Below are 25551 nucleotides of genomic sequence, written 5' to 3'. Positions count from 1 at the left end.
ACTGGATAGTAATAAAGGTTGCTGAACATATCAAACATGCATCAAATAAATAGTTTTATTATATACCCGTAAGCAAAAACAGCCATTGAATAAATAATCGTATTCCACCCGTATTATTCAATGCTTGTGACGTAACAATAGTTTTGACAAAACATTCGTACACGCATGTTTTGATTTTATCCTTTCCGCCTCATTAATTTTTATCGTAATTAACTGTGATTGGTTGTTTCTTAGTGGTCCGTTTTCTGATTGGTCGATTTCCAAACACGTGAAATGGCGGGAACTTTTTTGTCGAGAAAATTCTTTTTACAAAAACATGTCGATTTCACAAAAAAATGTTTCGATCTACACTATAAAATGAAACGAAAACAAAACAAACACAAAACAAAATAAGTAATATTAATTATAACAATCTCTTTTGGGTATATAATAAAACATATATACAATAGGTAAACATAGGTTATTGGATTTATTAACCCTCGGTGATATTATATTCAACTCCGCTGCGCGTCGTTGAATATAAATCACCTCGGGTTAATAAATCTCAATAACCTATGTTTACCTATTGTATATCTACTTAATATCTTCCAGGGTTAATAATTTCAGATTGAAAGTTTGTCATTTTACTCCCATACCTGTGTAATGATGTGGTAAATACCACAATCGTCAATTTTGATGTTACAAACACTTATGATGTCATCGAACCTAATGTTTATATCAAAGATATTTCAAAGAATACTTCCTTGAAAATGCTTCATTAAAAATACTTCCTTAAAAGAAACAAGAATACAACAAAAAGAATAAATGGTAATACATCGTATGCTTCTCTCTTAGTTAATAATATATCACTTGTTTAAGGAAACATGTGGAACCCAAATTGTTATTGTTGTCAAGTTTTTGATTTTTGTAACTTTTAACAATGGTAGAAATATCTTTGTCCACGACTTAAAGCTAGTTTAATACACTAATACGCGATTTCCATGTTTTTAGAAAAACTTGTTGCAATGCAGCGTTATAAGATAGAACTTTTCTACTTTATCGTTCACCGTATCTAAACAAGGATTAAATTTTTATCGAAATAGTAAATGAAGAATGACGCCATCTATAGTGCATGGTTGGAACGCCATGCATGGTATTGCATAGCGGAAATATGTCACGTCAATTTCCTCTGAAGAAACACTATTCATGACCATCCATAATTTATACTGTAACAGCATATTTAAAAGTCCTTCCTAACTGAGTATGCCCAGTATCTATCCAAATATCAAAAAGTGAAAAAGAACACTGGGGATGAAGTTGGCTTCCCATTACCATTTTGCGCAAAACCAGACACAATAGGAGTATTATTAGTATAGAATTAAATTTGCAGGAAATATTTAAAAATGGGCTTTAGTTATTTTGATAAGTTTAGGATTTTTTATTATCCAACTCCATCGACATTTCTTTAGATTTTAACCGAGAGCAACAAAAAACAAACAAAATAAAAGCTGAACCAACAAAACTTATTAAAATCTTTTACGCTATGAGATATTTTATTGAAATCGCTCTAAGTGTAAAAAAGATTAATTATAGGGAAAGAATAAAAACGTTATTGAATCACTTATTGTGTTTCCTATCTTATAATATATTTCTTAAATAATATATGTGATATAAAATTATTAATTGATTTTAATTTAGCAGTGCGTGGCTTAAAAAAAAATTCAATATGTTGGTTTTATTTATTCCTGGAAATATTTTCCTTTGTCGTGCACTTCAGATCAAACTGTCTAAACATGGTCGATGTGGCAGGTGCACACTAGAACTTATAAAGTAATAAGAATTTTGTAGGGTTAGATGTACTGTATTGTGCTCTTGTTTATTGGCTGATAAGATTAAAGGAGCTGTACTGAAAAAAATAAAGCCAAATTTCAAGTATGACGTTGACTAACTCTTCGGATGCAATAATTTGTGGAGCTTTTTCGCATCAGATATTACCATACAAACATGTCGAAATTACCATATTTTCAACTGCTATTCTAACATTGATTTTGACGATATTTATCATCGCAGTAAACGGCTGTTTTATAGGACTGCTTATCGTAAAAGCTGAAGTGAGAAAATCAGTGAATATTTTATACGTAATGCTCTCAACGTCGGACCTGATATACGGTCTAATCGTTTTAGCGACAACTTCTGTGTCTGTCACTGGCGACTTAAATGACTTTTGTAGGAGGCGTTCATTTTTGGCTGTCTTGAAATATATACTTTGCTCGATGTCGCTATCGGCTGTTCTTATCATTACAATTGAAATCTACCTAGCTGTTAGATGCCCATTCAAGCATAGAGCAAGAAAAGAAAAAAATGTGTTGCCATTTTTGTTGCTGGCTGTTTGGGTACTATGTGTTACTGTACCAGTATTGGCAACATATATGAAAAACTGGTGGAGAAAATATTTATTAGTTTTTCCCTTTTACAGTGTGGTTGTATTTACAATGATCGTTATTAGTCAACGAAAAGCTCATTGTGCTATTCGTAGCAGCGTAAAATTAAGAGGTGGTCAAAAGCATTCGTTGAAAACAGCTATCCTGTTGCTAACTTGTTACGCTGTGTCTTTTCTCCCTCTCATTGTATCGAATTTTCTTCTCATTTTCTCAGTCAATGACTTGTTTGTTAACAGCTATTTAACACCATGGACGTGTTTTATCGGCACATTTAATCCACTGTTTAACGGACTAATTTACTCTTTACGACTAAAAACAGTGAAAGTTTATTTTCAAAGGGCATTGGGTACCAGTAGTTCGCAGGCATAAATTCAGATGACAGGAAAGAGATACAAAAAAACACCATAATTTGGTGTTATGGAATCTTGCTCAGAATAAAATAAAAAAACAGTAAGATCTGTTATTACTGTACATAACGACTCAGAAACTTAGATAAATAATTCTTTTTACATATTCCTAACAATTACCATTGGAAAATAAAAAAATTGATGATATTTGGTTTTATCGCTGGATTGGCTTGGCAATAGAACTATATAATAGAATAATAATACAACAAGAACCATACAGCAAATGAATTAAAAAACTTTTCCAGCCCGCGAGTCAAATGCGGTTGTTATTACTAACCACTTCTTTATGCCCAACATTTTGCACGTATCGTCCGTTTTGTGTAGAGGTCTATACCGCATAATCAATGATCGATATTAAATCATATATTGAAGGAAATAAAATATATTTGACACATAAGGGTAAAGTTTGCGATGCTAAGGCCAAGTGATGATTCAGGATGAACTTTTTTATTACCCGCCTTTTATACCTTGTCACTGCGCATGCGCATTAAACCTGAAAACCCGAAGTTAGATCGAAGTGCAGAATTGGAAAAGAAACTTTGTTTCCGTCCACCCGGTGTTATATTCCCTGTAGCGTATACATATAGCTTTTCATTTCACTTTGTAAACAATTAAATTCTATTGAAAAGAAGTGAGAAAAAATTGTATGTTATTTTATGTTTTTCCTTTTTGCGCAGTCTGCAAAGTCGTTTCTTTTGAACACACATAAGTTAGGTAGAAAGCGTTAAAAGATTGGTAATCATATTTTCTAGCACGGCTGCATACCAAAATAATCCACACAGAGACCCACGAAGACCTCGAAATTCGTTTAAAATTGCCATGCTGTTGCCAGCAGCGATAAGCATATTTTAAGAGTTTGAAATAACAAAACAACCTAAGATCGTATGTCCTAAGTCCTAAGTCCGCTCTGAACAGTACACTTTGTCAAATATAAAAAGTGTGAATCTAATATAAAGTTAGCCTATGCAATTATCAATCTTATGTCAAAAAAATTTGACTGGGATTGTAGATGTCGACAAAAGAGCTAAAAAAAAACAAAATAAACCATAACTTCGTAGCTCTTGCGTTGCAGTTAAGTTTGTACTTTATTTAAATATACAATAAGTAATTAAGTATATAAAATAAATATTGATTAAGTACAAATTTTACAACAAAATTTTGTGCCTGTCTAATACTTCTTTTAAAAATAATAATTTTTACCCGAAAGGTGCTTATTTACATTTTCTTTATAAAAAACGCATTGTCTAAAAATGAATTGTTTATTCTGCCCCCTTCCATAACTTTTGATAAGTTTATCTAAATTAAATGCAACTTGGCACATTTATAGTTCGTCGTTAAAGGAGCGAAATGAAAGCTTAAAATTTGTCCAAAATACCACTGTCTGCTTAAAATTCAATTACATTTACATCATTTATATTTAACATACTATCCCGTTTTTTATAATTCAAACAAAAAATTCCAAAAATTGCCTAAAATTCTGATTTTTCCGATTTTAGAGTGAAATCTAAAGAAATCGGGGATTCGGATTAATAAAAATTTTCAGATGATTCCTTCCTGATAAAATAAAGATTTGTTGTTAATTCTACCTTGTAAGAATAATCCAAATTAAAGTTGTTTTATTTTCCCGATTATAAAGATTCTATAGAAATTTAAGGTGTAGTTTCGATTAATGGCCAATATAAAAAGTATACGTAAACAATTTGTATGCAGGTGTCTCATAGATAAGTATGCAAACTCAGTAAGTGTCTTAAACGTACTGCATAGCAAAAAATAATTTAAAAAAAACCCGCAAAAAAATGTTAGCAGAATCTCTGCAAAAAGACAGACTTATTCAGAATGCTTAATTGACACTGTTGGAAGAACATTGTGAAAATATAATCACTTTTTAACAGTAAGCAACAGACTGCAGTAGCATTACATATATAACGTATTTAATATAACGTATTTTATTCGAAGCAGAATACATTTTTCTTCTTTATATTTTGTTTTGTGCTAAAAAAGTTATATTTTGATGACGTCATCATAAATTTAAAAAAACACACATCAGCTTCAGTTAGAGCGCTGTTGAAAATGTTTCAGTTAATGTGCACTTTTTCAATGATGGCAGGATACAGCATTATTGTTTCTTGTCCTTCCCTTGCACTACTAAACTTTCAGCCACAATTTGTTTACTGAATTCCGCTTCTCCCTGCAATTTTTGTGCATCATTATTGCCAAAACCAATCGATTTAGACATCATATTTTTTATTGACTTTCGTCGCTGCTAAAGTTTCCTGATAATTTCTTTCTTAATTTCTTCAACGATGAACGTTGCTTCTTCAAAAAATTCATAGGACTTTTTGGACTTTTCGGACTTCGAGGTGGCGTGATTTCATCATGTTCTTCAAACATAGACGCATACGAATCTAAAAAGAGGATTACTTCTAGAACTTACTGCTTTCTTAGAAAGTATATGGTGGTTTTGCAATTAGCATATAAGATTTCAAATGTGATGGCTCTGAGCATAAACCTAACAGTATACTTACCATCTTTATTGTTATTAGAACTTTATTATGGCCATAACCCTTATTCATTGTAAACAAAAACCATACATTAAATCGCTGATGACAAACTCGAAGTATATGCTTCTTCGTTTATTATATAATATCCTTTTCCTCATATGTTCGACTATATTGTAAATTTCTTCGCAGTTTATGAGGGTATGTTGTGGTATTAGACCATTTTTTAAATATTTATGCAAAAATGGCTTTAAGAATTATTCAACGCACAAAAATCACTTAACAAAATAGTTTGATTCGTATAAAAAGAAGTGCGTAGAGCAAAACCTAAACGCTGATTTGGTTAGAAACTACCATGAAGGTTTTGTTCTGCCAGAAAAGAGCTTTTTTTTAAGAAAAATGCCATATGTATACACAATATAAGGTTAGAGAAGACAACCTTTAAAGCGAACCTTTTCAACCAGGTAAACAAAAATAATATATCCCTACCGCTTGATCCATCAAAAGCTTTTCGTTCCACATCTTCAACGCAGAATTGCTGATATCGATCTTCCTCAACACGCAATTTGCACGCGTTTGCTTCGAGTTCACACGATACCTTTTTCTTTGCATTGTTACTTCGCAAATCATCTAACTATAAAAAATTGAAAGGAAACGATAAAGTTGTTGCGGTTAATGTTATTTATCTATTACAACTTGACAATGGACCTTTCTGGTATTTTCCTTTAGTATTAAAGTATTAAAAGTATTAAAAATGAGTAATATAATGTTGTACTCGTGTTTAAATGCGATTGCTGTGTGCATAAAATGTTTTAACTTAATTTGATCTTAGGAAGACCAGTTACAAGGTCATCCTTATCATAGTGAGACGCCTTATAGCTTTTGCTTAATATTCTAAGCCTCGTTTTCGAAGGGAAGACTGGACACTGCAAAGAAGGAAATAATTGCGCAGAACTTATTAAAATTTATATGATGATTGTAACTGTTGCTTATATTATGTAAAAATGAGAGAAAAACGGGGGTACGTCAAAGAAAATGAATACGAGGAAGATGTACTTTTTCCTCAATGCTTTTTTTACTCGTACGCATAGAAGAGGAACCTTAATTTGTAAATAAGATTGTAAAGCAAAAAATACAACAAAGAAAAAAACGACGATAAATATAACAATCACGACAACAGAAAAAGCAAACAGCAACAGCCAATGAAAGCAGCAAGAACGACAACCTCCTCCTCTATGACAACAACGAGTACGATAACGATCCCAACAACAGCAAGCAATAAAAAAACGACAACCACAACAACCGTGACAACGACCATGGCAATGACAAACGACAACGACCAACAACGAAAACGAACACGACAACAAAAACAACGATGACGAACGCATCGACGACAACGAACACAACAACGACAACGAACATAACAACGAAAACGAAAACGAAAACAATAACGATAACGACCAAGTCCACGACAACAGCAGCAGTAAGCAACAACAGCAAACAAAAATCACTTACAATTGAGAGAATGCTTATCCTTTGCTTTACTTACCACAATTTTTGGCACTTCTCTTTTTTCTCGGCGAGGTTTCTTTTCCGCGACACTAAAATCTTCCGCGAAAAAACGAGTGTGGTTTTGAAACTGAGGTTGCTCTAGCAAAGGTACTTGCGCTTTTATTAATTGATAATCGCAAGGGATCGGTTTACTTTGTTTGATGTGAGCATACGGTTGGGATGTATTTCGCTCCTTAGCACGTTGAATCAGGATCACTAACACAGCCACGATTACAAGAAGATAAACGCCCATTATTATTGCCAGAACTGAAAGGAAAAGTTAATGTTGAGAAATAGGAAAATACACAAGAACTAAAATAAGGTGGAAGCTTCGTTGCGAGTTGCGTTTCTCATTTTTAAATCTATAGTTGAATTTCCTTTTTAACACATTTGCCTAATCTGTCTATTTACCTTTGTGAGATACCTACTGTATGTTATTTATGCATTATAATGAAATAAATATTTAGTGCATTCTCCTGCATATTTCTAATTGAAATGGTTTCTAGCTATACGCCTTTAAATTGTACTGAAGTTACATGTTTGCATGCTGAGGTAGAAAAAATACAAAAAAATACTGCTATTAAAAACACGTAAGCCAAAAACTTAAAGTGGCAAAAATATTTGTATGTCGGAGTTCACCTTTATTATTGAAGATGTAGTGACTTTAAATAACAATCTCATTGCAGTGTTTTTGAGACTTTTATGTAAACTGAATTAACTTTGATGAAAAACTTATAAAAGTACTGGCGGGCGAGTGTCCTAAATCGTGGTTTTCTTCGCAGGAGGAGAATACCATTAGCGATATGGTATACGCAATCTGTAGAAAATTAAATAGAATTTGTTTCTTTTGTATAAATTCTTCGTTGTAAATACAGTATAATTAAAACGATTAAAAGCTTTTAAAACAAGTAGTTATATATAATGGTAGACTTATTGTTGGCTAAGTATTGCTGAAAATTGGCGGGAAACATAATGGAAGCGAATAATAAAGCTTTAAAAACCCCAAAACAACGGAAAAGAATAATATTCAGATGTTGTTTATTAAACTAAAAGTTGTAACACGGAATAATTAAAAAACAGCACAAGAAAGAAAAACAAATAAAGAATTAAAAAACTTACTTAGCGTGCCGTCCATTTTCAAGACGTTTTTTCATTCTAAATGCTTTTCTTTGTTTTGATTTCAATTTAACTTTCAGAAAGGAAGATGTATGTTGCTCCCTATTGACACATTGATTCATACTTATACTCAATTCGTCAACTCATCCGTTGTCCGAAAAGAAAATGGATATCCGTTTACAATAAACAATTATTTGAGAAAATTGCTTCAATTAGCACTGTTCGGATGCGCAATGTGTAGTTATATAATTAAATAATAACATTAAAATAATGACTTTTGAGGACAATGTAAAATACAGGCTTCTTTCTTTTTGGACAGGTTAATAATTATGAAGTAAGTTAATACTATACGTGAAATATTCAACCTTTATTACCACCAGGGGTGGCATAAAGTACCCGCTGTCTCTTCTTTCGAAAAGCATAACGTTTGCTAGACATGTAATTCAGTCAGAAAATTTTGTGACTCTCCCATCTTTTCAGGGGGTTGTGCCAGAAAATTAATTTCCTTTTTTTGGACGAGGGTAATATTTTTTTAATTTTAAACAGTTCTGACATCAATGTAAGACTGTTATATGTAGTCGTAATGGTTACATAAATATTTGTTTAAATACTAGTTTAAAAAAGTTTTCTTTTTGTACATGTATTTTTAAAATTGATACAATAAAATTTAAATCGAACGCTTTCTGTTTTTATCAAAATTCGGTTTTTAAACCGTTGTCACAAGCAAATCTTTAGACATAAATTTATACATAAATTAAACAAAACCAAACAAAATATCTATCAGTTAATAAGTACAGTATAAACTCTTTTATCTATCTCTACCGAGAAATATTAGCCTCGGTCAGCGATTGAACTCGAAGGCTCGGTCTATAATTGTTACATCAGGTCATGGTATAAATAGGTAAACAGTTTCTACTGTATTAGGAGCGTGATGTTATACAAAATTAGAAGCGGTAACTATCGTTAAAACATCATATGTGACGTAATAAGACAAGTTTGGTTTCTGAACTTGCTACTACAACTAACAGTCGTTTACTCTGTTGTTAATGAAACAGACAGAAACGTTTGATGTAGAGATGCCAAATATATTTCATAATAACAATTATGTATTTCCGGGAAATTAATTGTTATTTTGAGACGATCGTTGTTGTTGTTAAAATGACATACCGCTTGTGCAAGCAATGCTCATTTATTTACAATTGATGGTATTGCTGTGTTAAGATTTTGTCTATATTTTTAAGCAGACTCGCATTCTAGTCTTCCCTACTTGAAATGCTTCCATTTTAAATATGCTCTATCTATCTTTGGTCATGCGCAAATGAAATGTGCAAAGCTTAAAGATGTTTCATAACCACGTACAGAGTTTGTCATGTTTTAGTATTTTTGCAGATACCTTATTAGGAAACAAAGCACTGGCAACAGGAGGTTAGTTTTACCGATAATAAATCTTATTATGTGGTCAAAAACAAATATAATCTTGGAAAGTTTGCTCCGAGTTAGTTCGCCTGTCTTGCAAGCGTTTTCTGTTTATAATCAAATAGAGATAATCAGCATTTTTATATCAAGGACCAGAATAGCTTTACCTATACAGCTTGCAACTTTCGCGCTTTTTAAACTAAAAGCGGAATGACAACTTTAAGTGGCTTAAATATGTTTCCCTGGATGGAATGAAAAGCAGACAAAGAAAAAGCCCACTTGCGCAAATTAATACTGGTTCTACTTTTAAATATTAACTTAAAAAAAAGCACATACATTTTTAGGTAGCAACCGGCTTTTTATGCCTACTAAAAAAACTAGTTATACTGAAATTTACCGTATGCGTTCCATGTGTTGTTATACGCAGTGCGAGATAAATTCTTTTTTTTTATTCTATGTTGCTTTCCATAAAATAACCGAGTTTATAAACAAACAGAAAGTGAAATAAACCAAATTCTGGCCCTGGCAATAACGCTAACTATAAAACTTAAAAATACAGCAACAATGGATCTTCTCATGAAAAAAATATACCCTTTAAGAAAATATGAAAGGAAATTTTACATATGTTTTCGGAAATAATAAAAATTTTACCATTATTTGTCATTCACAAACTTAAGGCCAAATGGAAACTACTGCGGGGTCAAAAGGTACAGAGTTAATCTTTTGCGACAAAACTTATGCCCTTGTTTTCGCGTTGTTTGATAATGTTCGCAAACCTTCAGGAATTATAAATCAGCAAAAGTTTAAACGGGGAAGTATTAACTGACTCTGACTTGTTTCTTCTTTAATCTTCGACTACAATAACATTTTGTGTATTCGTTCTTTTTTGGTATACTACGAACATCATCCTGAGTCCTGTAATGGATGTAGACTTTTGGTTACCAAAAAAAGATGAAAAGGAAGAGAATTGTTGCTACTCGCAAAAGATTTTCTCTGGCATATGGAGCGATTTTTGTTTTTCGCAAAGGGTTTTTTACGCAAAAGTCGCCCCAAAATTACAATTTGAGAAACTTTTTGTCGATTCTTTTCGCGATTTTTTTGAGTTTGCGAAAATTTCTGCCCGCAAAAATTTCTCCCCTAAAGTATCTAGATTGCTGTGTCTCCACTAAATGCTACCCTAAAGCATAATATTAGCATTGTAACATGATACGTATTTTTTATCACTCACAAGCATTTTGATAATTAATAATGTTGGCTATACTTGAGAACTTCAAAGAGACGCCTAGAAGATCTGGTGATTACTAAGAGCCATTCTTTTTATGATACAAAAGACAATTGTCAATTTCGGTCACAACAAACCCATGTAGCACACAAGTATGAGATGGAATAAAACAAACTCAAACAACCAGGGCTATCCGAAAATGTTTGGTTTCATTAGATAGATTTTTTTCTACAAAACATTTGAATTAATCATAGAGACCTTTGCATAAAACAAATGCAGTGTTGGATAAGGCTTGTTCTTGCTTGTTCAGTTACTTTTGTTGATGCATTTGTAGTTTACTTATATACTGGGCAAGTTAAATTTTGTAAACAAACCTTTAACAGGCAGCTGTTTGACAAAATCGTATATGTGTAGCTAAAGTTTCCGAGTAGCTAGCAATACTTATTGTTATTACAGGTCTTAGGGTAATGGAAATTGCCTGTACAGTTCTATGTTGTTGTGTCTGTTTGGGACAGATGTGATGGTGGACGAGTTGCAAATTCTTGTGTCAGGGGAACTAATTATAAATGCTAGCTTTTACTGTAAACATCCTCTATTTTCTTCTGTCCTTGACCTTCCAGAAAGCCTCTTTAAATCCATGGAAGATATTCTCAATATGTCTGTAGGCAATTCTGCATTTAACACAGACAAAAAACAAGAGGACTTGGTAAAGGAGGTCCCTATTATAAATTTAGTAGATCGGAAATATTGTTCCTTTCTTGCTATGCTTGCTTTGTCATGTGTCACAAACAGGAAGATATTTTCTTATTACTCAGGTTATGGATGCAAAAAAAGCTCAAATGCTGTTTAACCAATGAATAGAGCCCACACAACCAAGTTCTGCGTTTGCTGTTCACATTTTGTTTCGTTATGATGAGGGCTTACTTCCATCCAAAGAAAATTTTGTGCCTAATCATTTCGTAAAGGCATGTCAGGTTTAGCTGCCGCCACAAAAGCTTTATCTCCTCCTGTGAAAAACCAAACAAGTTTTTTTCCAGATGCGCAGGCAAAAGGGAAATTATTTGTTGTAAAACCTGTGATTAAAGATGAACATGTAATTTCTTTCCTAACAAAGCTTCCTTTAACAATGATTACAAAGATAGTAACAATAATTACACACCTGCTGAAGATTTTGATAAAAATGACAAAGCTTAATGATATTTGCTTTGCTACTGTTTTAAATTGTAAACATCAATATGACATTGCCCTTTCCTTTCTAAAGTTTCAGGACTAGATGATCCTTTAACAATAATCTCTTTCTTTAAATAAAATTTAAATTTTCCTTTTTCTGGGCTGAGCATGACTCCAGCCAACAGTACCTGGTTTTCGAAGCGGCGCTATGACCGCCATGTCGGACTTACCAAACTATAATTTCAATATATTTTTCGTTTGTCCTAGGCATGCTGACGAGCCCTGAGATTGAGTGAATCAGTCCTAAAATGATTTATGCTAACGAAATTCATTCAAGTTGTCGTTCTTTTTCTATTAAAAATGTTTATGCGGGGCTGGGGTGTTTATGTTTCGTTTCTGTTATCAAGGTCTAAAACAACTAAAACGTCTGTATACGAGGTTGTTTTTTGTTCCCCTTTAAGCCTATTTGAGCCAAAAAAATTTTGCTAACTTCTTTTTCTTAATATGATATTTTATTCATTTATTTATTCAAATGCTACAGCTTTTGCTAAAATAGAAAGGAGCTTTATAAGTTTATTCTATAATTAATTTTTTTTATTTTTTTTACTTATTTAATGTTTTTTACATGTTAAGATAATTATTTCGTCAGCTTGATGAGACATGTAAAAATCTTTAAGAAACCAATGTTTGGCTGCTCAAGATATTGTTACTATCTGATCCCGTCTGTCTTATTGTGGCGAAAAAACTATTTTTGACACAACCCACTGTTATATAAACGTTTCTGTTGTCCATAAGTTTACACACACTAAATGAAATTCAAAGTATTTTGGTACAATTAAACTTCCACTACATTAAGGTACCTTTTAACATGCCTGAAGAGACGATGTAGCCCCTATTGATGGTTTGATTAATCCGTTTAATGATGTTACCTTCAAGGACAGTAATCTGCATACACAAACAAATATGGATGTTTGCAATAGTTGGAACGTTCTTCTAATAAAAGAACCATTATGTATTGACATCAGCTGTTAATCTTGATTCAAAGACCGAAAATTATTTTGAATTACTTTTATATAACGTATACTGTTATGAAATTGTAATATCCTGATGATGACTTAGTTTGCAGCCGAATTATAGAAATATTGCAAACATCAAATTTCGTTGTTTTTTTGCTTATTATTTGTTTTACCAAAAATCAATAAAATGAAATTATCCGAGCTTTATTTTATTTCCTCTGTTTTTATTATGCCGAATTCACCTGAAAGTACAGGACAATGTTGTAGTTTGACAAAATTTACAAGTGCATTTTTTATGCCTGTAAAAATACTGGTTGCACTTTTGGCTAGCGATGTGCAAAACATAGACTACAGACTCACTATTTAGTATTTAACTCAAAATAAGAGCCTATTCTTTGCTGTAAAAGATGCGCAATATTCCAGAATCTTTTCAGAAAACGTTTTTGGACTACTAAACGAATTAAAAAAAGCTATTTTTGTCTCAAGCGTGGGCAGAATTGTGAAGTCACCGTAATTTAATTTGTTCAATTTTTCCTTAGTCCCTACGAACAGAAAAATTTGAAAAAAAAAACAGAAATTAAAAAGTCCATACTTATTTTGTCTAAGATTGTGGTTAAATTTTTTTAACCACCATCTTATTATAAATATTTTTAACGGTTAATTTTAATACAATAATCTTACAATAATACAGAATCTTAAGGGTTGGTATTTTTGCTGACGTCATCACTCTCGCATGTCACGTTTTTTCTGACTTTTCTAGGAAGCGAATTGCACCATAATTCGGACTTTGTCGAAAATGCGTCTAGGACATCTTCGAAGTCAGTTGCTCGGCATAGACGTCCGCAAAAATACAATTTTTGCCGCCTAATGTAGAGTACTGCACAAGAGGTCCTGGTTGGCTCTTTCCATCCAAAAAACCGCCCTGTCGTATTTTAACGTTATGTTTGAAATTTCTGACAACCAAATTAAAGTCATTTGAAAAATTCTCCCGTTTTTACAATTCGCATTAAAAACTGTCAAAAATTACCCTTAAATTTTTAGGGAAAATATAAAAAACAAGAACTCGGATTAATTATGTGTAAACATTACAGGATTAATATTTTTAAAATAAGTTTGTGTTGTGAGTTTCAAGCTTAAGCCTCTCGAAGATGAACCTTAAAATTTGGCATGCAGATATGTAATAAGTAAATATGAAAAGTCAGCAAGTAAGCAGTATAGCAAAAAGGGAAATATTGCAAATTGAAATATTTTAAATGGTTATTCACCTAGCAGGTTACAAAATAGTCGTGGAATTGATTGTAATGTACTTACTACAGAAGAAAATAAATTTAAAAGAAAACAAAGTTTATTGTTGTGATAGTGTACACTAAGTAACTTTCTCTAGATCAATAGGGGTGGTTCTAATCACGGATTCTTTAATTAAACAAGCGGAAAAAGAGAGAGAGGGAGGAAAGGATGGAGGGAGGGAGGAGGCTAGAATTTAGCTTGTTATAAGATGTGTACTTTGTAAAAATGTTGCTGGTAAGGAATATGGATATTTATTTATGAAACAGTTATTTGTGTGTCATTATAGTAGTTATTTTATTAGATTTTGGATTTAGACGTTTCTTAATTTTTGCTACCTCGCCTAAAATTTATTTTGTGGCTGCCACAAAAAAGTTGTTTCTTGCCTCTCCTTCAAAGAAAATATTACTTAAATATACTTAAAAGGGTTTTGATTGATACCGAAAAAAAAGTCGCAAAAAGTGACTAAATTTTGGCTAGATGACTAATATTTTTTACCCACTAAAATTTTTGCAGACTTTTTTATTACCGACCAAAATATTTGCCGATTGATTTATTTTTTTTTTTGCTGATTTTTTACCGAGAAAAATTTTTCTGCCGACCACCTTTTTAGCCGTTTTTCTATCATGTTGCTAAATTTTATCAGTTTTATGCAATTATTCTTGAAATTGACTAAACTTAAACTTTTCTATATACCTATAAACAATTTTGTTGTTGTTGTTTTATTTTTAAAAAACCAATCAAAATCTAAATATTCGTGATCTTTTTTGTCTGGAAATTGGTCGGCAAAAAGTAACTAAACTTTGCCCAAGTGACTAATATTTTAGCCGACTTTTAATTTTTTCCGACTGATTTTTTTGCCGACTTTTCTTTTATCGATAAGGTAAGGCGGATTTTCGAAATTTGTTGAATTTTGTTCTAAATCATCTTGCATTTTCCCAATGGCACATATTATAAACAACATAACGGCTATGCCATGGGTTCCCCGTTAGAACGCACTCTTGCTAATGTATTTCCTTATCAGCATAAGGAGGTCTGGGTTAACAACCTTTTCCCCACCTGAATAAGGCGTATTTTATTCAAAGTGTATTCAAAGATACCTCTGGGTCAAATGGGCCACCTAAAGAATGCTTAAACTTAACACTTAATAGTTTGTACGAGAAAAACAAGAATTAAATAAAACACCTGCAATGAGATAGGATAATTATAGGAGAGTATAAACAGATTTTCTGCTGCATAAAGAATGTAATATAGTTGATCGCAGGAAGAAAAATAGCCCGCTTTCCACTGCATGCGAATGTACACACCATGAAATGAAGAAGGAGAAAGAAAATGAAAGAAAGGGAAAGAAGGAAACAGAAGAAGAATAAGTTCTTTGAGTCTTTTAACAACAAGAATCAAACTACTTATTTACTGTATTCCTGATACAGTAGAAATATCAATTTTAATGAAGATATCCGCCTACCATTCAATGTTTTCATCGGCAAAAATTATAATTAATTGCTATATTTTTAGCATTAGGCACTAGCAATTATTTTAGAGTTGTAAGGAATATATTTTGCTTGCGAAATGAAAAAGAAATCGCAAGAGCAAGTGAATGTAGAAGAATACTGCTAAGAGTACTGGTAAAAACAAGAATATTTTGCCTATTCTTCATCCTTTATACATCATGATAACATTAACATTATACAACATGGTAACCAAGTTATGTTTCCTACATTTTTTTTGTAATGGAAATAAATATTTTTGCTTGGGTTTATTGTATGTTATTTTTTAAATTTTTTTCAGTGTTTTTCAGTGTTACACCTCCTAAAATAATTTATTTGCAGTAACTACCTCCACAAATCAAAAGTACTTTGTCAAACTCTTTTTGGAAAATTAAGTCTCCTTTTGTGATGTTTTACTTTCCTGAGTGGCCCTAAACATCTTTTTCTCACTCGTTATGAAAAATTCCTGTTAACCCAAAAGTCTATGAGCGTATATTAATTCCAACCATTTGTGTATAGAGGTTTATTGTTTACACTGTGGTGATGTCAATCATCGTAACGTTATTTCCTAAGTAGTTTTATTAACGAGAAAAAGGAACACTGGTTTTGAATTAAATCGGTACAATATGTCTAATATATACATAATAGACTACACATTAAAATATCGGCGCACTAATAAAAAGTTTAAAAACACAAAACCCTAACTTTAGCTTTAAGTAGTATCAAAAAGTCTCCTGCAAATTCAAATTCATTTTCCAACTATGTTTATTATTAATAGAGATTGTACATAAAACTAATAAAGAAATGACCAACCGTACTAACCAGTCTCTAGAAGACAGTCTATGGTGTTTACAGTACAATTTTGAAATCTATAAAACCAAAGTTGTTCGATGGAATCTGATTATATCATGCTATGTTGCTATCCTGTTAAGCTGTTTGGTCATAGGTTCCAATGGATTGCTGCTGATGCTTGTATCAGCAAAGAAATCTGTGAGGAGCAAAGTAAATATTTTATACGTCATGCTATCCATTTCGGATTTACTATCGGGACTCACGTATATTCCTGTGTACGTTTATTTATCAATTGGCTTCTACAAGAACTCGCCATATTGTTTTCTAGTCCCAATATGGTCAGTTCTAGGATACGCAAACACAACAATGTCAATTTCTGCAATTGCGTGCATTACTATGGAAGTCTACTTAGCAGTAGTAAATCCAATTGCTTATAAAGCGCGCGTGAAAAGAAAGCTATTTCCCAAAATACTAACGGCAGTATGGTTCGTATGTATAATATCGCCATTCGTTACCAAGTTTGCTTTTCCAAATTTTTGGTGGATGTACCGTGCGTTTATGACTGTTTACGGATTTGCCATTCTTATATCCTTAATAATATGCCAATACCGAGTTAGTGCTTACTTACACAAAAATCAAGGAATTTCATCAGGCCAGCGGAATAAAAAGGCGATGCGTGTTGCCTTAGAAGTGCTGTTTGTGTACGGAATGGTCAGTGTTCCATCAATTGCCTTTAACATAATCAATACTTTGAAACACTCACCAGCGAATCATTCGTACTGGGAAACATGGGTTGTTATTATTGCAGGTTGCAATGCTTTGTTCGATACATTTATTTATGGTTTTCGATCAAAGGAGTTAAAGCGTGAAGCACGTGTTTTTGTCTTTGGAGAATGAGTTAGAAAGATTGGTTTGATTTAGTCCATGTTGCAGATAAAGAAATTTAACCTTCTTTTACTACTTGACATAGATCGATATGGCCAAACTTTTTTAGACGAGGAAGTCTTTTTGGCAATGCCGATGATACTTCAGTATTTCTCACCTAAAAATCAACAATAAATAGGAAGTATGCTCAAAAAGCTAATATAACGTATGGTATAAGTCCTCTCAGTATTTTCAACTGACGTGAAATTACAAGGACAAAGAAGACATTGTTGAGACGGACACTATGAGTAATTTTGACATGGAATGTGCTAAAACTTGGCTGTGAAATGCTAACATTTTCATTTAATTAACGTTTTAACTGTATTTTTTAAATTACAAACCATCAATGAGTGAAAACATGAACTATGTAAAAACTAGTTGAGCTCGGTTTCCACTAGGCGCATTAGTGCATAGTGTGAATTAAAAAGTACCTGTAGCGCGGGTTAGAGGCTCATTACGTACCACTTGAACGCCTGTTAGACGCTGACTTATAAAATCAAGTTTTTTTGATTACTTTTTAGGCGGCTTATAGGCGTTTATACCGAGATCAATGACAGCCGACATAAATTCCGCATGTTTTCTTCATATTTCTGCATTATATTCTGCACAATATAGGGACAAAGAACAAGATTTGTAAAATGCTTTTAGTGTAAAAGTGTGCAAGTATATTGTTTTAGATCAGCGTCTAAGATATAGATAGTGCCTCGCGCCAGTGATTAACGCCAGTTATTAACGCTTAGTGTGAACCGACCTTTACAAAGACATCCAGTTTCACCCAGAATGTTTCGTTCGTACTAAGATTTTGTAGAATATTTGAGCGAGTGGGGATAAGGTAGGCTATTGCTTATGAAGGTGATTAAACAAACTTTTTTGAGTAAACTTGTTAAGAACGACTAGTATTGGATTTTTTAAAATAGATTACTGATCTGCGGAAGGATCAACAAGCTCTTTATAAGTGAACTTTTAGTTCCGCAGCTTTAGAAATTGTCAGATAAGTTTTAAATAAACTGTTTGTAACAGTGTTTCTTCCTATTTGTTAATATTTGAAAGGGCGAAAGATTATGAAATATCTCTTCCCATCTCAGAAAAGCCACCATGGCAATATTAATATTGTGAAATCAGGCCCGGCGAAGCAATTATAAAAATGGAAGGGCTAAATTATTAAAGGAGGCCTGAACATGGTAGGGGGCGACGGGCTAAGAGACTTTTTATACTTTCGGCCGACTGGATTGGCTAAAACAAACTTCCTATTCTGAAATATTGCGCTCGAAAGCCTTCACAAAATGCAGGAGAATATATACAGAAATATAGAAACGCCATATTTCATGTAAGGTATATCTTCAAAATAAGCAATAGTACCATTGAAGCAAAATAAAGATAATGCAGAAAAAGGCTATAATATATGACAATTACAGTTGTATTATCAATAATTCCTTTTGCAAATTTTTTGTTTGGGTTTTCATGAAATCAAATTAATACAATAATAAATAAAAACAGATAAATTAATGTTTGAGAATGGAGCAGCAGTTAGTTTGTAACTATATGCTAGCTAATTTAATTGTTGTGATCTGAAAGGTTAATCCTAAAATAAATTAAAGCTAAAGAGCTAAAATAATTTTGATCATTCCCCTCCGATGACAGCTGTAGCAAAACAAAACCAAGAATAATCTTGACGTGTTAATATTGATATTTTTTATTGACTAATGTGGTAATATTCTTTAAGTGATAGAAAACTTCACTCAAAAGTTGTTACAAATACATTAAATAAACAATTAAAAAAAAACATTTAAGTAAATATTCTACAGCATATAGTGTGAATAAATTCAATCTTCTATTGCCTCTCAGTTTTCCCTTACGTCCTAAACAGTTAATCTGAATCCGAATCCGACCTAGTATCATAATCTAAAAGCTCTTCATCATTCTCAATGGTCACGTGTGGTACTTCTGTCATCAAAATATTTAGTGTTTCTTTAGCACAATCTTCTGACTGATGACCGATTGAAGAATACCAAAAGTATCCAGGATTAGGATTAAAATGATGAATTCCTGCAGTTCTCATTCGCCCAAGACAGCTCATGCATGGTCGTCTTTTTCCATAAATGGAGAATGTCAAGTCACGAGGTTCGAAATCTTCTTTTAAATTGCTAGCAGCGTCGCATAAAATCTCTTCTGCGTGTCTCTTGGTGTCAGCAACATTGGAAAGACATAGCACATAGAAATTCTGCCATTCGTATTCAAAATTATCCAAGCTATTCACAATCACAGGAGTTTGACTTAACACCTTAGAAAGGATTTTGTTAGGCTGATTGCCTAGACGCTTTCGTAGTTTTTTGCTGTAACGATTTGATCGATGTGTACTATATCTGATACTGTAGTCAGTTTGAACCACTTTAAGCACTGACTGCATCTTAGATGTATCTTCTTTAATCTTTTTAACTATGCAGTTGTCTGCGGGATTAAACGCTACAAAAATTATCAACCTAATTCCATTTGTCACTTGCATTACTTGAACTTCTGTTAATGTTTTATTCTTTTGGTTATTCCAGCGGTAAAATAACTGTGTTGCTATTTGGCGAAGTAGCTGCCCTTTTCTATTTGATGCCATACTTTTCTTTTCTCTTAATTGCCGACTTGGTATTAACTTTGGTTTTCGTTTACTTGTGCCATCATTTAAGGGTACTGACAAGGCTTCACCCCAGGATGTTCTCACTTGTTCGTTCTCCAAGTGCATATCCTGAAGCTTCCATCGGAGTTCTTCGATTGCTTTTAGAAAACTATTTTTTTGTTCAGAATTACATTTCTTAAAGTTTGTTTTTTGCAGAACAAACAATGCTAATTCAAATTGTTTGTGAAGTATTAAGTAATATAATGCAGATCCTTTCTTTGTATAATTTGTTCGTGGGACATTTTTATTGTAAAAATACTTCTTGTAAAGTTCCCTAAAATCTTCAGGCGTTATCGCAATCTCCCGTAATTTATATTCTTCTATAATTGATATAATGTCTTCACTATTTGGATTGATATTTTCTCTTAAAACATTATTGGGATTAGTCAATCTGTATTTTGCAATAATTGATAAGACGTCTTCTTCGTTTGAATCTAAACTCTTTATTTTCTCTCTGAAATAGTTAGGAAAAAAATCACGTATTAGATCAAAAACGCAAAATATTGTATTTATCGGGGAGTATCGAGCAGTATAAACAAGTACATTTTTAAAATCTTCTTCGTCAAAGAATACAGAATGCATCAAAAGTTCGGCGATTTGTTCTCTCCTTTCCTCTCTTTCAAAATAAATGTAATCTTTTAGGTAGCGTTTAACAAACAATCCAACTTCTTTTTCCTCCTGGTGGAAAGAGGAATCTAATTGAGAATCAATTTCTTTATCCTCATTTCCCCTATTTTCAAGATAGTTTTTCATATGTTTATATAAAATCGCCACCGCTTTTATGTTGTTCTTTTCAACGGCTAACCCTAAAGCTGATTTACGATTTGAATATGTGGGAAGTATTTTAATTTCTTCTGCCATGTATTTAATAACATTTTCGTCCTCATTTAAGAGTGCAGAAACAACAATACCACCACCTTCCCTTATTATTATCTGCTTAACTTGATCCATGCATTCATACTTGCTTATTAATATTTGGAATTCTTCTAAGGTTGCCCATTTAGCAGATGTCATTAAAATATTCTCATTGTTCCAAATAAATTTGTTAAATATTTCCTCAATGTGATAGGAATCTAACATTTTTTGAAAATTAGTATCAAATCTGCAACCTCCACCATGATTACTTTTATGGCATGTCAAATTAAAGCATATTGAACGAGCATCCATTGTTATCTAAAAAAATTAAGGGAATAGTCTGTGAATGCACCGTTAAAAACGAAATCGAAATTGATGTTCTTATTGATATTGATAAGGATACGAATAATAAACTAGACGTAAATCCAACGCAACTTTCACAAATGAAATTGAAAATGGTCTAAATCTTTATAAGTAGATGGACAGTTGGGATAAGTTTGGTATAAGTTTGGTAGTATGGATGCTGATTATCAACTCTACTTTTGCTGTGGGAACAAGGGGTGAGGGGAGGGGGGGGAGAGGTAGGGGAGAGGGAAGGGGGTATATCCCCACTAAGTCACTTTGTATTATACTTCTTAAAATACTGCTTAAAATGTGCACAATAACTTACCATTTCTACATTTGCAAATATTTTATGATTTTGGCTTAAGCGTTGTGACATGGAAGTTATTGTAAAAATTCATGGTGAAAGTGAGTTCAATTAAAGTGCTTGGTGAAAACCATACATTGATTGCAAAGGTTAAAACTGGAACGAGTGAAAAAACAAGTAAGCTTTTCACAGTTTTGTTCAAATTGAATCAAACATGGCACACTTATAGTACGTCACAAAAGGAACACAATCACAGTAATAAAATTTCTTGCGTCAGCACATTTCCTGTGACGTCATCAAAACCTCGAAATTTGTCCAAAATACTCCCATCCGCTTAAATTTCAATTACTTTAGTTCTAGAGCAAATTTTTACAATCTGTTTAAAGTTTCTGGAAGCTACATAAAAGTCATTTAACATATTGTTCGTTATTTACATCGCATGAAAAGTTGCCAACTTCTAAGGATAATGCAAACAAGATTTATTATATTTTTCCAATTATAAATACGTAGAGATTTCTACGGGTAGTTTCGGGTAAAAGTGATCTAATAATTTGGCATGTAGGTGTATAATATATAGATATTAAAACTCAGTAAGTGTCATATCCATGCACCATAGCGTTTAGAGTTATTTCCGTCCCCCTCCCCCGCCCCGGACCGAATAGGGTTAATCCTCAATCCCTGGTCCTTGTCAATAGTTCGACGAAATTACATAAATTTTTATATGTCTTTTAATCAGCGTGTCAAGCTCTATACAATAATCGGAAAGAGTACACTTCTGAACGAAACATTTTGCAAAGTTAGAGTTGATGTCATTTAATACTTTAAATCTTTGACTGCTAAGCACGTAGATGATTACAACTATTATTCTATATACTAATACACAATTTTGTTTTTATCAGTCCGTAGCAGGTAAGGTAGATGTGCCCGTTTTCCTTTAATGCTGCCGAAAAAGTTATACCCTATGTGTTCATTTTTTCCATGTCACGGCACGACGACAAAGCGTATACTGAGATTAGTGGACCTAAAATAGGACCAATTCCTTAAGTTAGGGGCAGAATAACTTTAAATCACAATATCTATGCAAAGGTTCGTTAAAAACACACGATTTTATACATTTTCTTGATCGGGTTTTCTTTCGAATATGGACGCGTCATAGCTGATGTCGACAATATTTTCATACCTTAGTATCTTCTTAACCGCTCACCTAAATCATATGATACTATAATTTATTTTAATCAGTGTTTGCAGCTGCACGCACTAGTGCAGTTAAATGTATTGGTTACTTATTTTTGTTCCGTACTTTATTTTTAAGAATAGTTTAGTTTTATGTATGGCAATATGTATATCCAGGTGAGAATCTTAATCAAATTTTGAAATTTTGGCCGCACACGTACAACATGTATAATCCGAATCTTACTCGTCAGCAATGCTTTTCTTTTTACTTTATCTTCGTTATGAACTTTAAGTTACTTGATAATTTGTTCCTATTGTTTACTTGTAAACACAAAAACAGAATAAATTTTTAATAGGAATTTTTTAAGTAAAATTAAAATAATCACATCAATCCATAGGGTGAGTTAAGACAGACTCTGTTAAACATTTTGTAGAAATTGAACTTTTTTGTTTTCAAGGTTATGTGTATAGAGTTACAGTTATTTGCAGATCAAATTTTGAAAATTTAGATAAAAAGATTATGTAACAATTTACTGCTAGATATAAGTTTTGTTTTCACAACTGTACAGTGAACACGCAATTTTCAAAAGATATGTGAGAAGAAATTCTGAAACATTAAAATTTTTGGAAAAAACATTATTTGGAAAAGAAACAACATTCCTCCACTTCTGCTATTCGCGAGATTAATCTCTTGTGAAACTCGATTAAATCTTACTAGCTTTATCTATAAGAATTGAAGCGCTTTGCGAATTTGCCGAAAATTTATGAAATCACGAAGTATACCTCTAAGAATTTACTTTTTTATGTTTAGGCGAAATCGCATTCCGGGTAATTTTTTGTAATGCAAGAATGCTTGTAGGTTCATTTGGATTCGTTGGGTTATTGGGGATGGTTTGGGGTCACAGGTGACTGATTTTTTATCATTGTGGGGGTTCTTGAAGGTCGCTTTAGCATTACCCGTTTTATTTTTGTTAAGTTTTGATGCCGGTAATACAGACGCATATAGACTGTGAATATGACCAACAAAATATCGAATAAACATAAAAATTCGGAGGCAATAAAGTCAATTAACGTGCCCAATTTAATCTATCTATAAAGCACGATATCTCACATTGACGCTCTCCATTGTTGGGAAGACGCATTGTACGTATCACGGTAATAATACGACTGAACTAAAAAATGTCTCTCTATTGGACCGCATTTATTTTAATATATGTTAATGATTTGCCTTATGCATCAAAACTTACTAATTATTTTCTTTTTGCTGATGATACTAACTTATTCTATGGTCATAAAAATTATGAAAACACTCTTTACTGCGGTAAACAAAGAACTGGGTAGTATTAATGAATGGATTATAGCAAAGAAAACTATCCCTAATTGTAAATATAACAAAATATGCGCTATTCTGAGAAAATTCTAAAGCAGATACCATTAAAACTTCCAATTCTATTTAGAAATGAAATTAGCATAAAAAAGAAAAGCTTTCTAATCTTATAAGGTGTTCCTATTGACGAAAACTTACATTACAAGCAGTAGAGAAAGAAATTTCCAAAGATATTGGAATATTATACAAAGCGAAGCCATTACTTAATTTTCATTGCCTTTATATGTATATATATATAATTTATACTTTTTCTTTATTTACAGTTATTTAACATATTGTAACGTTGCCTAGGTAGTACTAATCATTCTAAGGCTACAAAAATTTACGCATGTCACATAATATTTGGCAATGACACAGCCGAATTATTATTAGGAGAAATAGCGGGCCTTGAGTACCAACAAACTGAACATGCACCAAATCCTGTTGTTTATGTATAAAATCAAGTATGGCATTGCACCCAAGGCCTTTAAAGATCAGTTTTTACAAATAAAACACATGTATCACAGAAGATATTCAAAAAACAATTTTAACATTCCAGTGACCTTGCTAGTGACCAGTAGATATTCACTATCTTATCGTGGGCCATTGTTATAGAACACAATCTTAGCTGAAGACAAAAAATCCATTTGCTTGTTGACGTATTTTAAGAAAATCACAAAACATTTCTTGCTATTTAATGGCCTAGATTATTCGCAACATTTTTAATATTACATTTTTGTAATTCTTTATAACCCTAAAGGATCTGTAAATATTCTTTTTCTTTACGTTCTTGTAACCTGCTCTCTTAATCCATCTCAACTATATGGTTCTTGGTGATAAGACAAAATATGTATTTTACTTGTTCCAATCATTATTTGAACCTTTTATTCTGACAAAATAGATGCATAAAGATACAAAGATTTAGATATAGTAGGCTTGACTTTATAATACCAGTATGGCAATATGTTAAATTGTTGCCTAAAAATAGAATCTACCACCTACCAAAACATATCTGAAGGTGACAAAGTGAAAGCGGAACGCATTTAATACCAGAAAATGTGTAGGGCATCCAAATTTCTTTGAACGGTTCTTTGAGGTGAACGGTAAAGTCATCTATGTGCGGATTCGCCTTTGAATTATCCTGATTTGTTGCTATAATGGTAATGGTAGAAGTTCTCTGGTGGAAATTCCCTTACATTTATTGCTATGGCGAAAATAATTAATTATTAAAAATTATTTTGATAGCCATATATTCATTATATCTATTGAATTTCATAGATATTGAAATAAAGGGAAATTTTTCTTAGACATCTTTAATTTTTAAATATTTTCTTAGAAATTCCCGAGTTTTAACCTGAACACCAAATTCAAAATGCTTTTTTACTGGACTTCTTTATTGTCAGATAAATAAGCAAAAGCAGTCAATTAACAAAGTTCATAGTGTAAAACCTTTCATACAAGACTGTGTTAATAACACCCAATAAAGTTTGGAAATTGTTGTTTTACAATGACACTACTTTGCTGATGTTCTGGGGTTGCT

At 32.4% G+C, this 25551-nt stretch overlaps 4 protein-coding genes across 4 annotated transcripts; 2 read left to right on the top strand and 2 right to left on the bottom strand.

Moving 5' to 3' along the window:
* Positions 1 to 1913: 1913 nt before the first annotated feature.
* Positions 1914 to 2789, top strand: LOC130636961 (beta-2 adrenergic receptor-like). Its single transcript, XM_057446813.1, has one exon. The coding sequence runs from the start codon at positions 1914 to 1916 to the stop codon at positions 2787 to 2789; it is 876 nt and encodes a 291-aa protein (XP_057302796.1).
* Positions 2790 to 4264: 1475 nt separating this feature from the next.
* LOC130636313 (uncharacterized) lies at positions 4265 to 7137 on the bottom strand. Its single transcript, XM_057445987.1, has 3 exons — positions 6875 to 7137; positions 5815 to 5959; positions 4265 to 5232 (listed from the first exon to the last, which is right to left on the bottom strand). The coding sequence occupies exons 1-3, from the start codon at positions 7127 to 7129 to the stop codon at positions 5072 to 5074; spliced, it is 561 nt and encodes a 186-aa protein (XP_057301970.1). The 5' UTR covers positions 7130 to 7137; the 3' UTR covers positions 4265 to 5071.
* Positions 7138 to 16391: 9254 nt separating this feature from the next.
* On the top strand, positions 16392 to 17276 carry LOC130636960 (adrenocorticotropic hormone receptor-like). Its single transcript, XM_057446812.1, has one exon. The coding sequence runs from the start codon at positions 16392 to 16394 to the stop codon at positions 17274 to 17276; it is 885 nt and encodes a 294-aa protein (XP_057302795.1).
* A 1691-nt stretch (positions 17277 to 18967) lies between these two features.
* LOC130636312 (uncharacterized) lies at positions 18968 to 25551 on the bottom strand. Its single transcript, XM_057445986.1, has 2 exons — positions 25014 to 25551; positions 18968 to 21141 (listed from the first exon to the last, which is right to left on the bottom strand). Exons 1-2 carry the CDS (start codon positions 25122 to 25124, stop codon positions 19171 to 19173), a joined length of 2082 nt encoding a protein of 693 aa, XP_057301969.1. The 5' UTR covers positions 25125 to 25551; the 3' UTR covers positions 18968 to 19170.

Source organism: Hydractinia symbiolongicarpus, chromosome 3 (assembly GCF_029227915.1).
Source record: "Hydractinia symbiolongicarpus strain clone_291-10 chromosome 3, HSymV2.1, whole genome shotgun sequence".
Taxonomy (NCBI): Eukaryota; Metazoa; Cnidaria; class Hydrozoa; order Anthoathecata; family Hydractiniidae; genus Hydractinia; species Hydractinia symbiolongicarpus.
The sequence above is the reverse complement of the archived record's forward strand: the minus strand, read 5'-3'. Positions and strand labels throughout refer to the sequence as shown.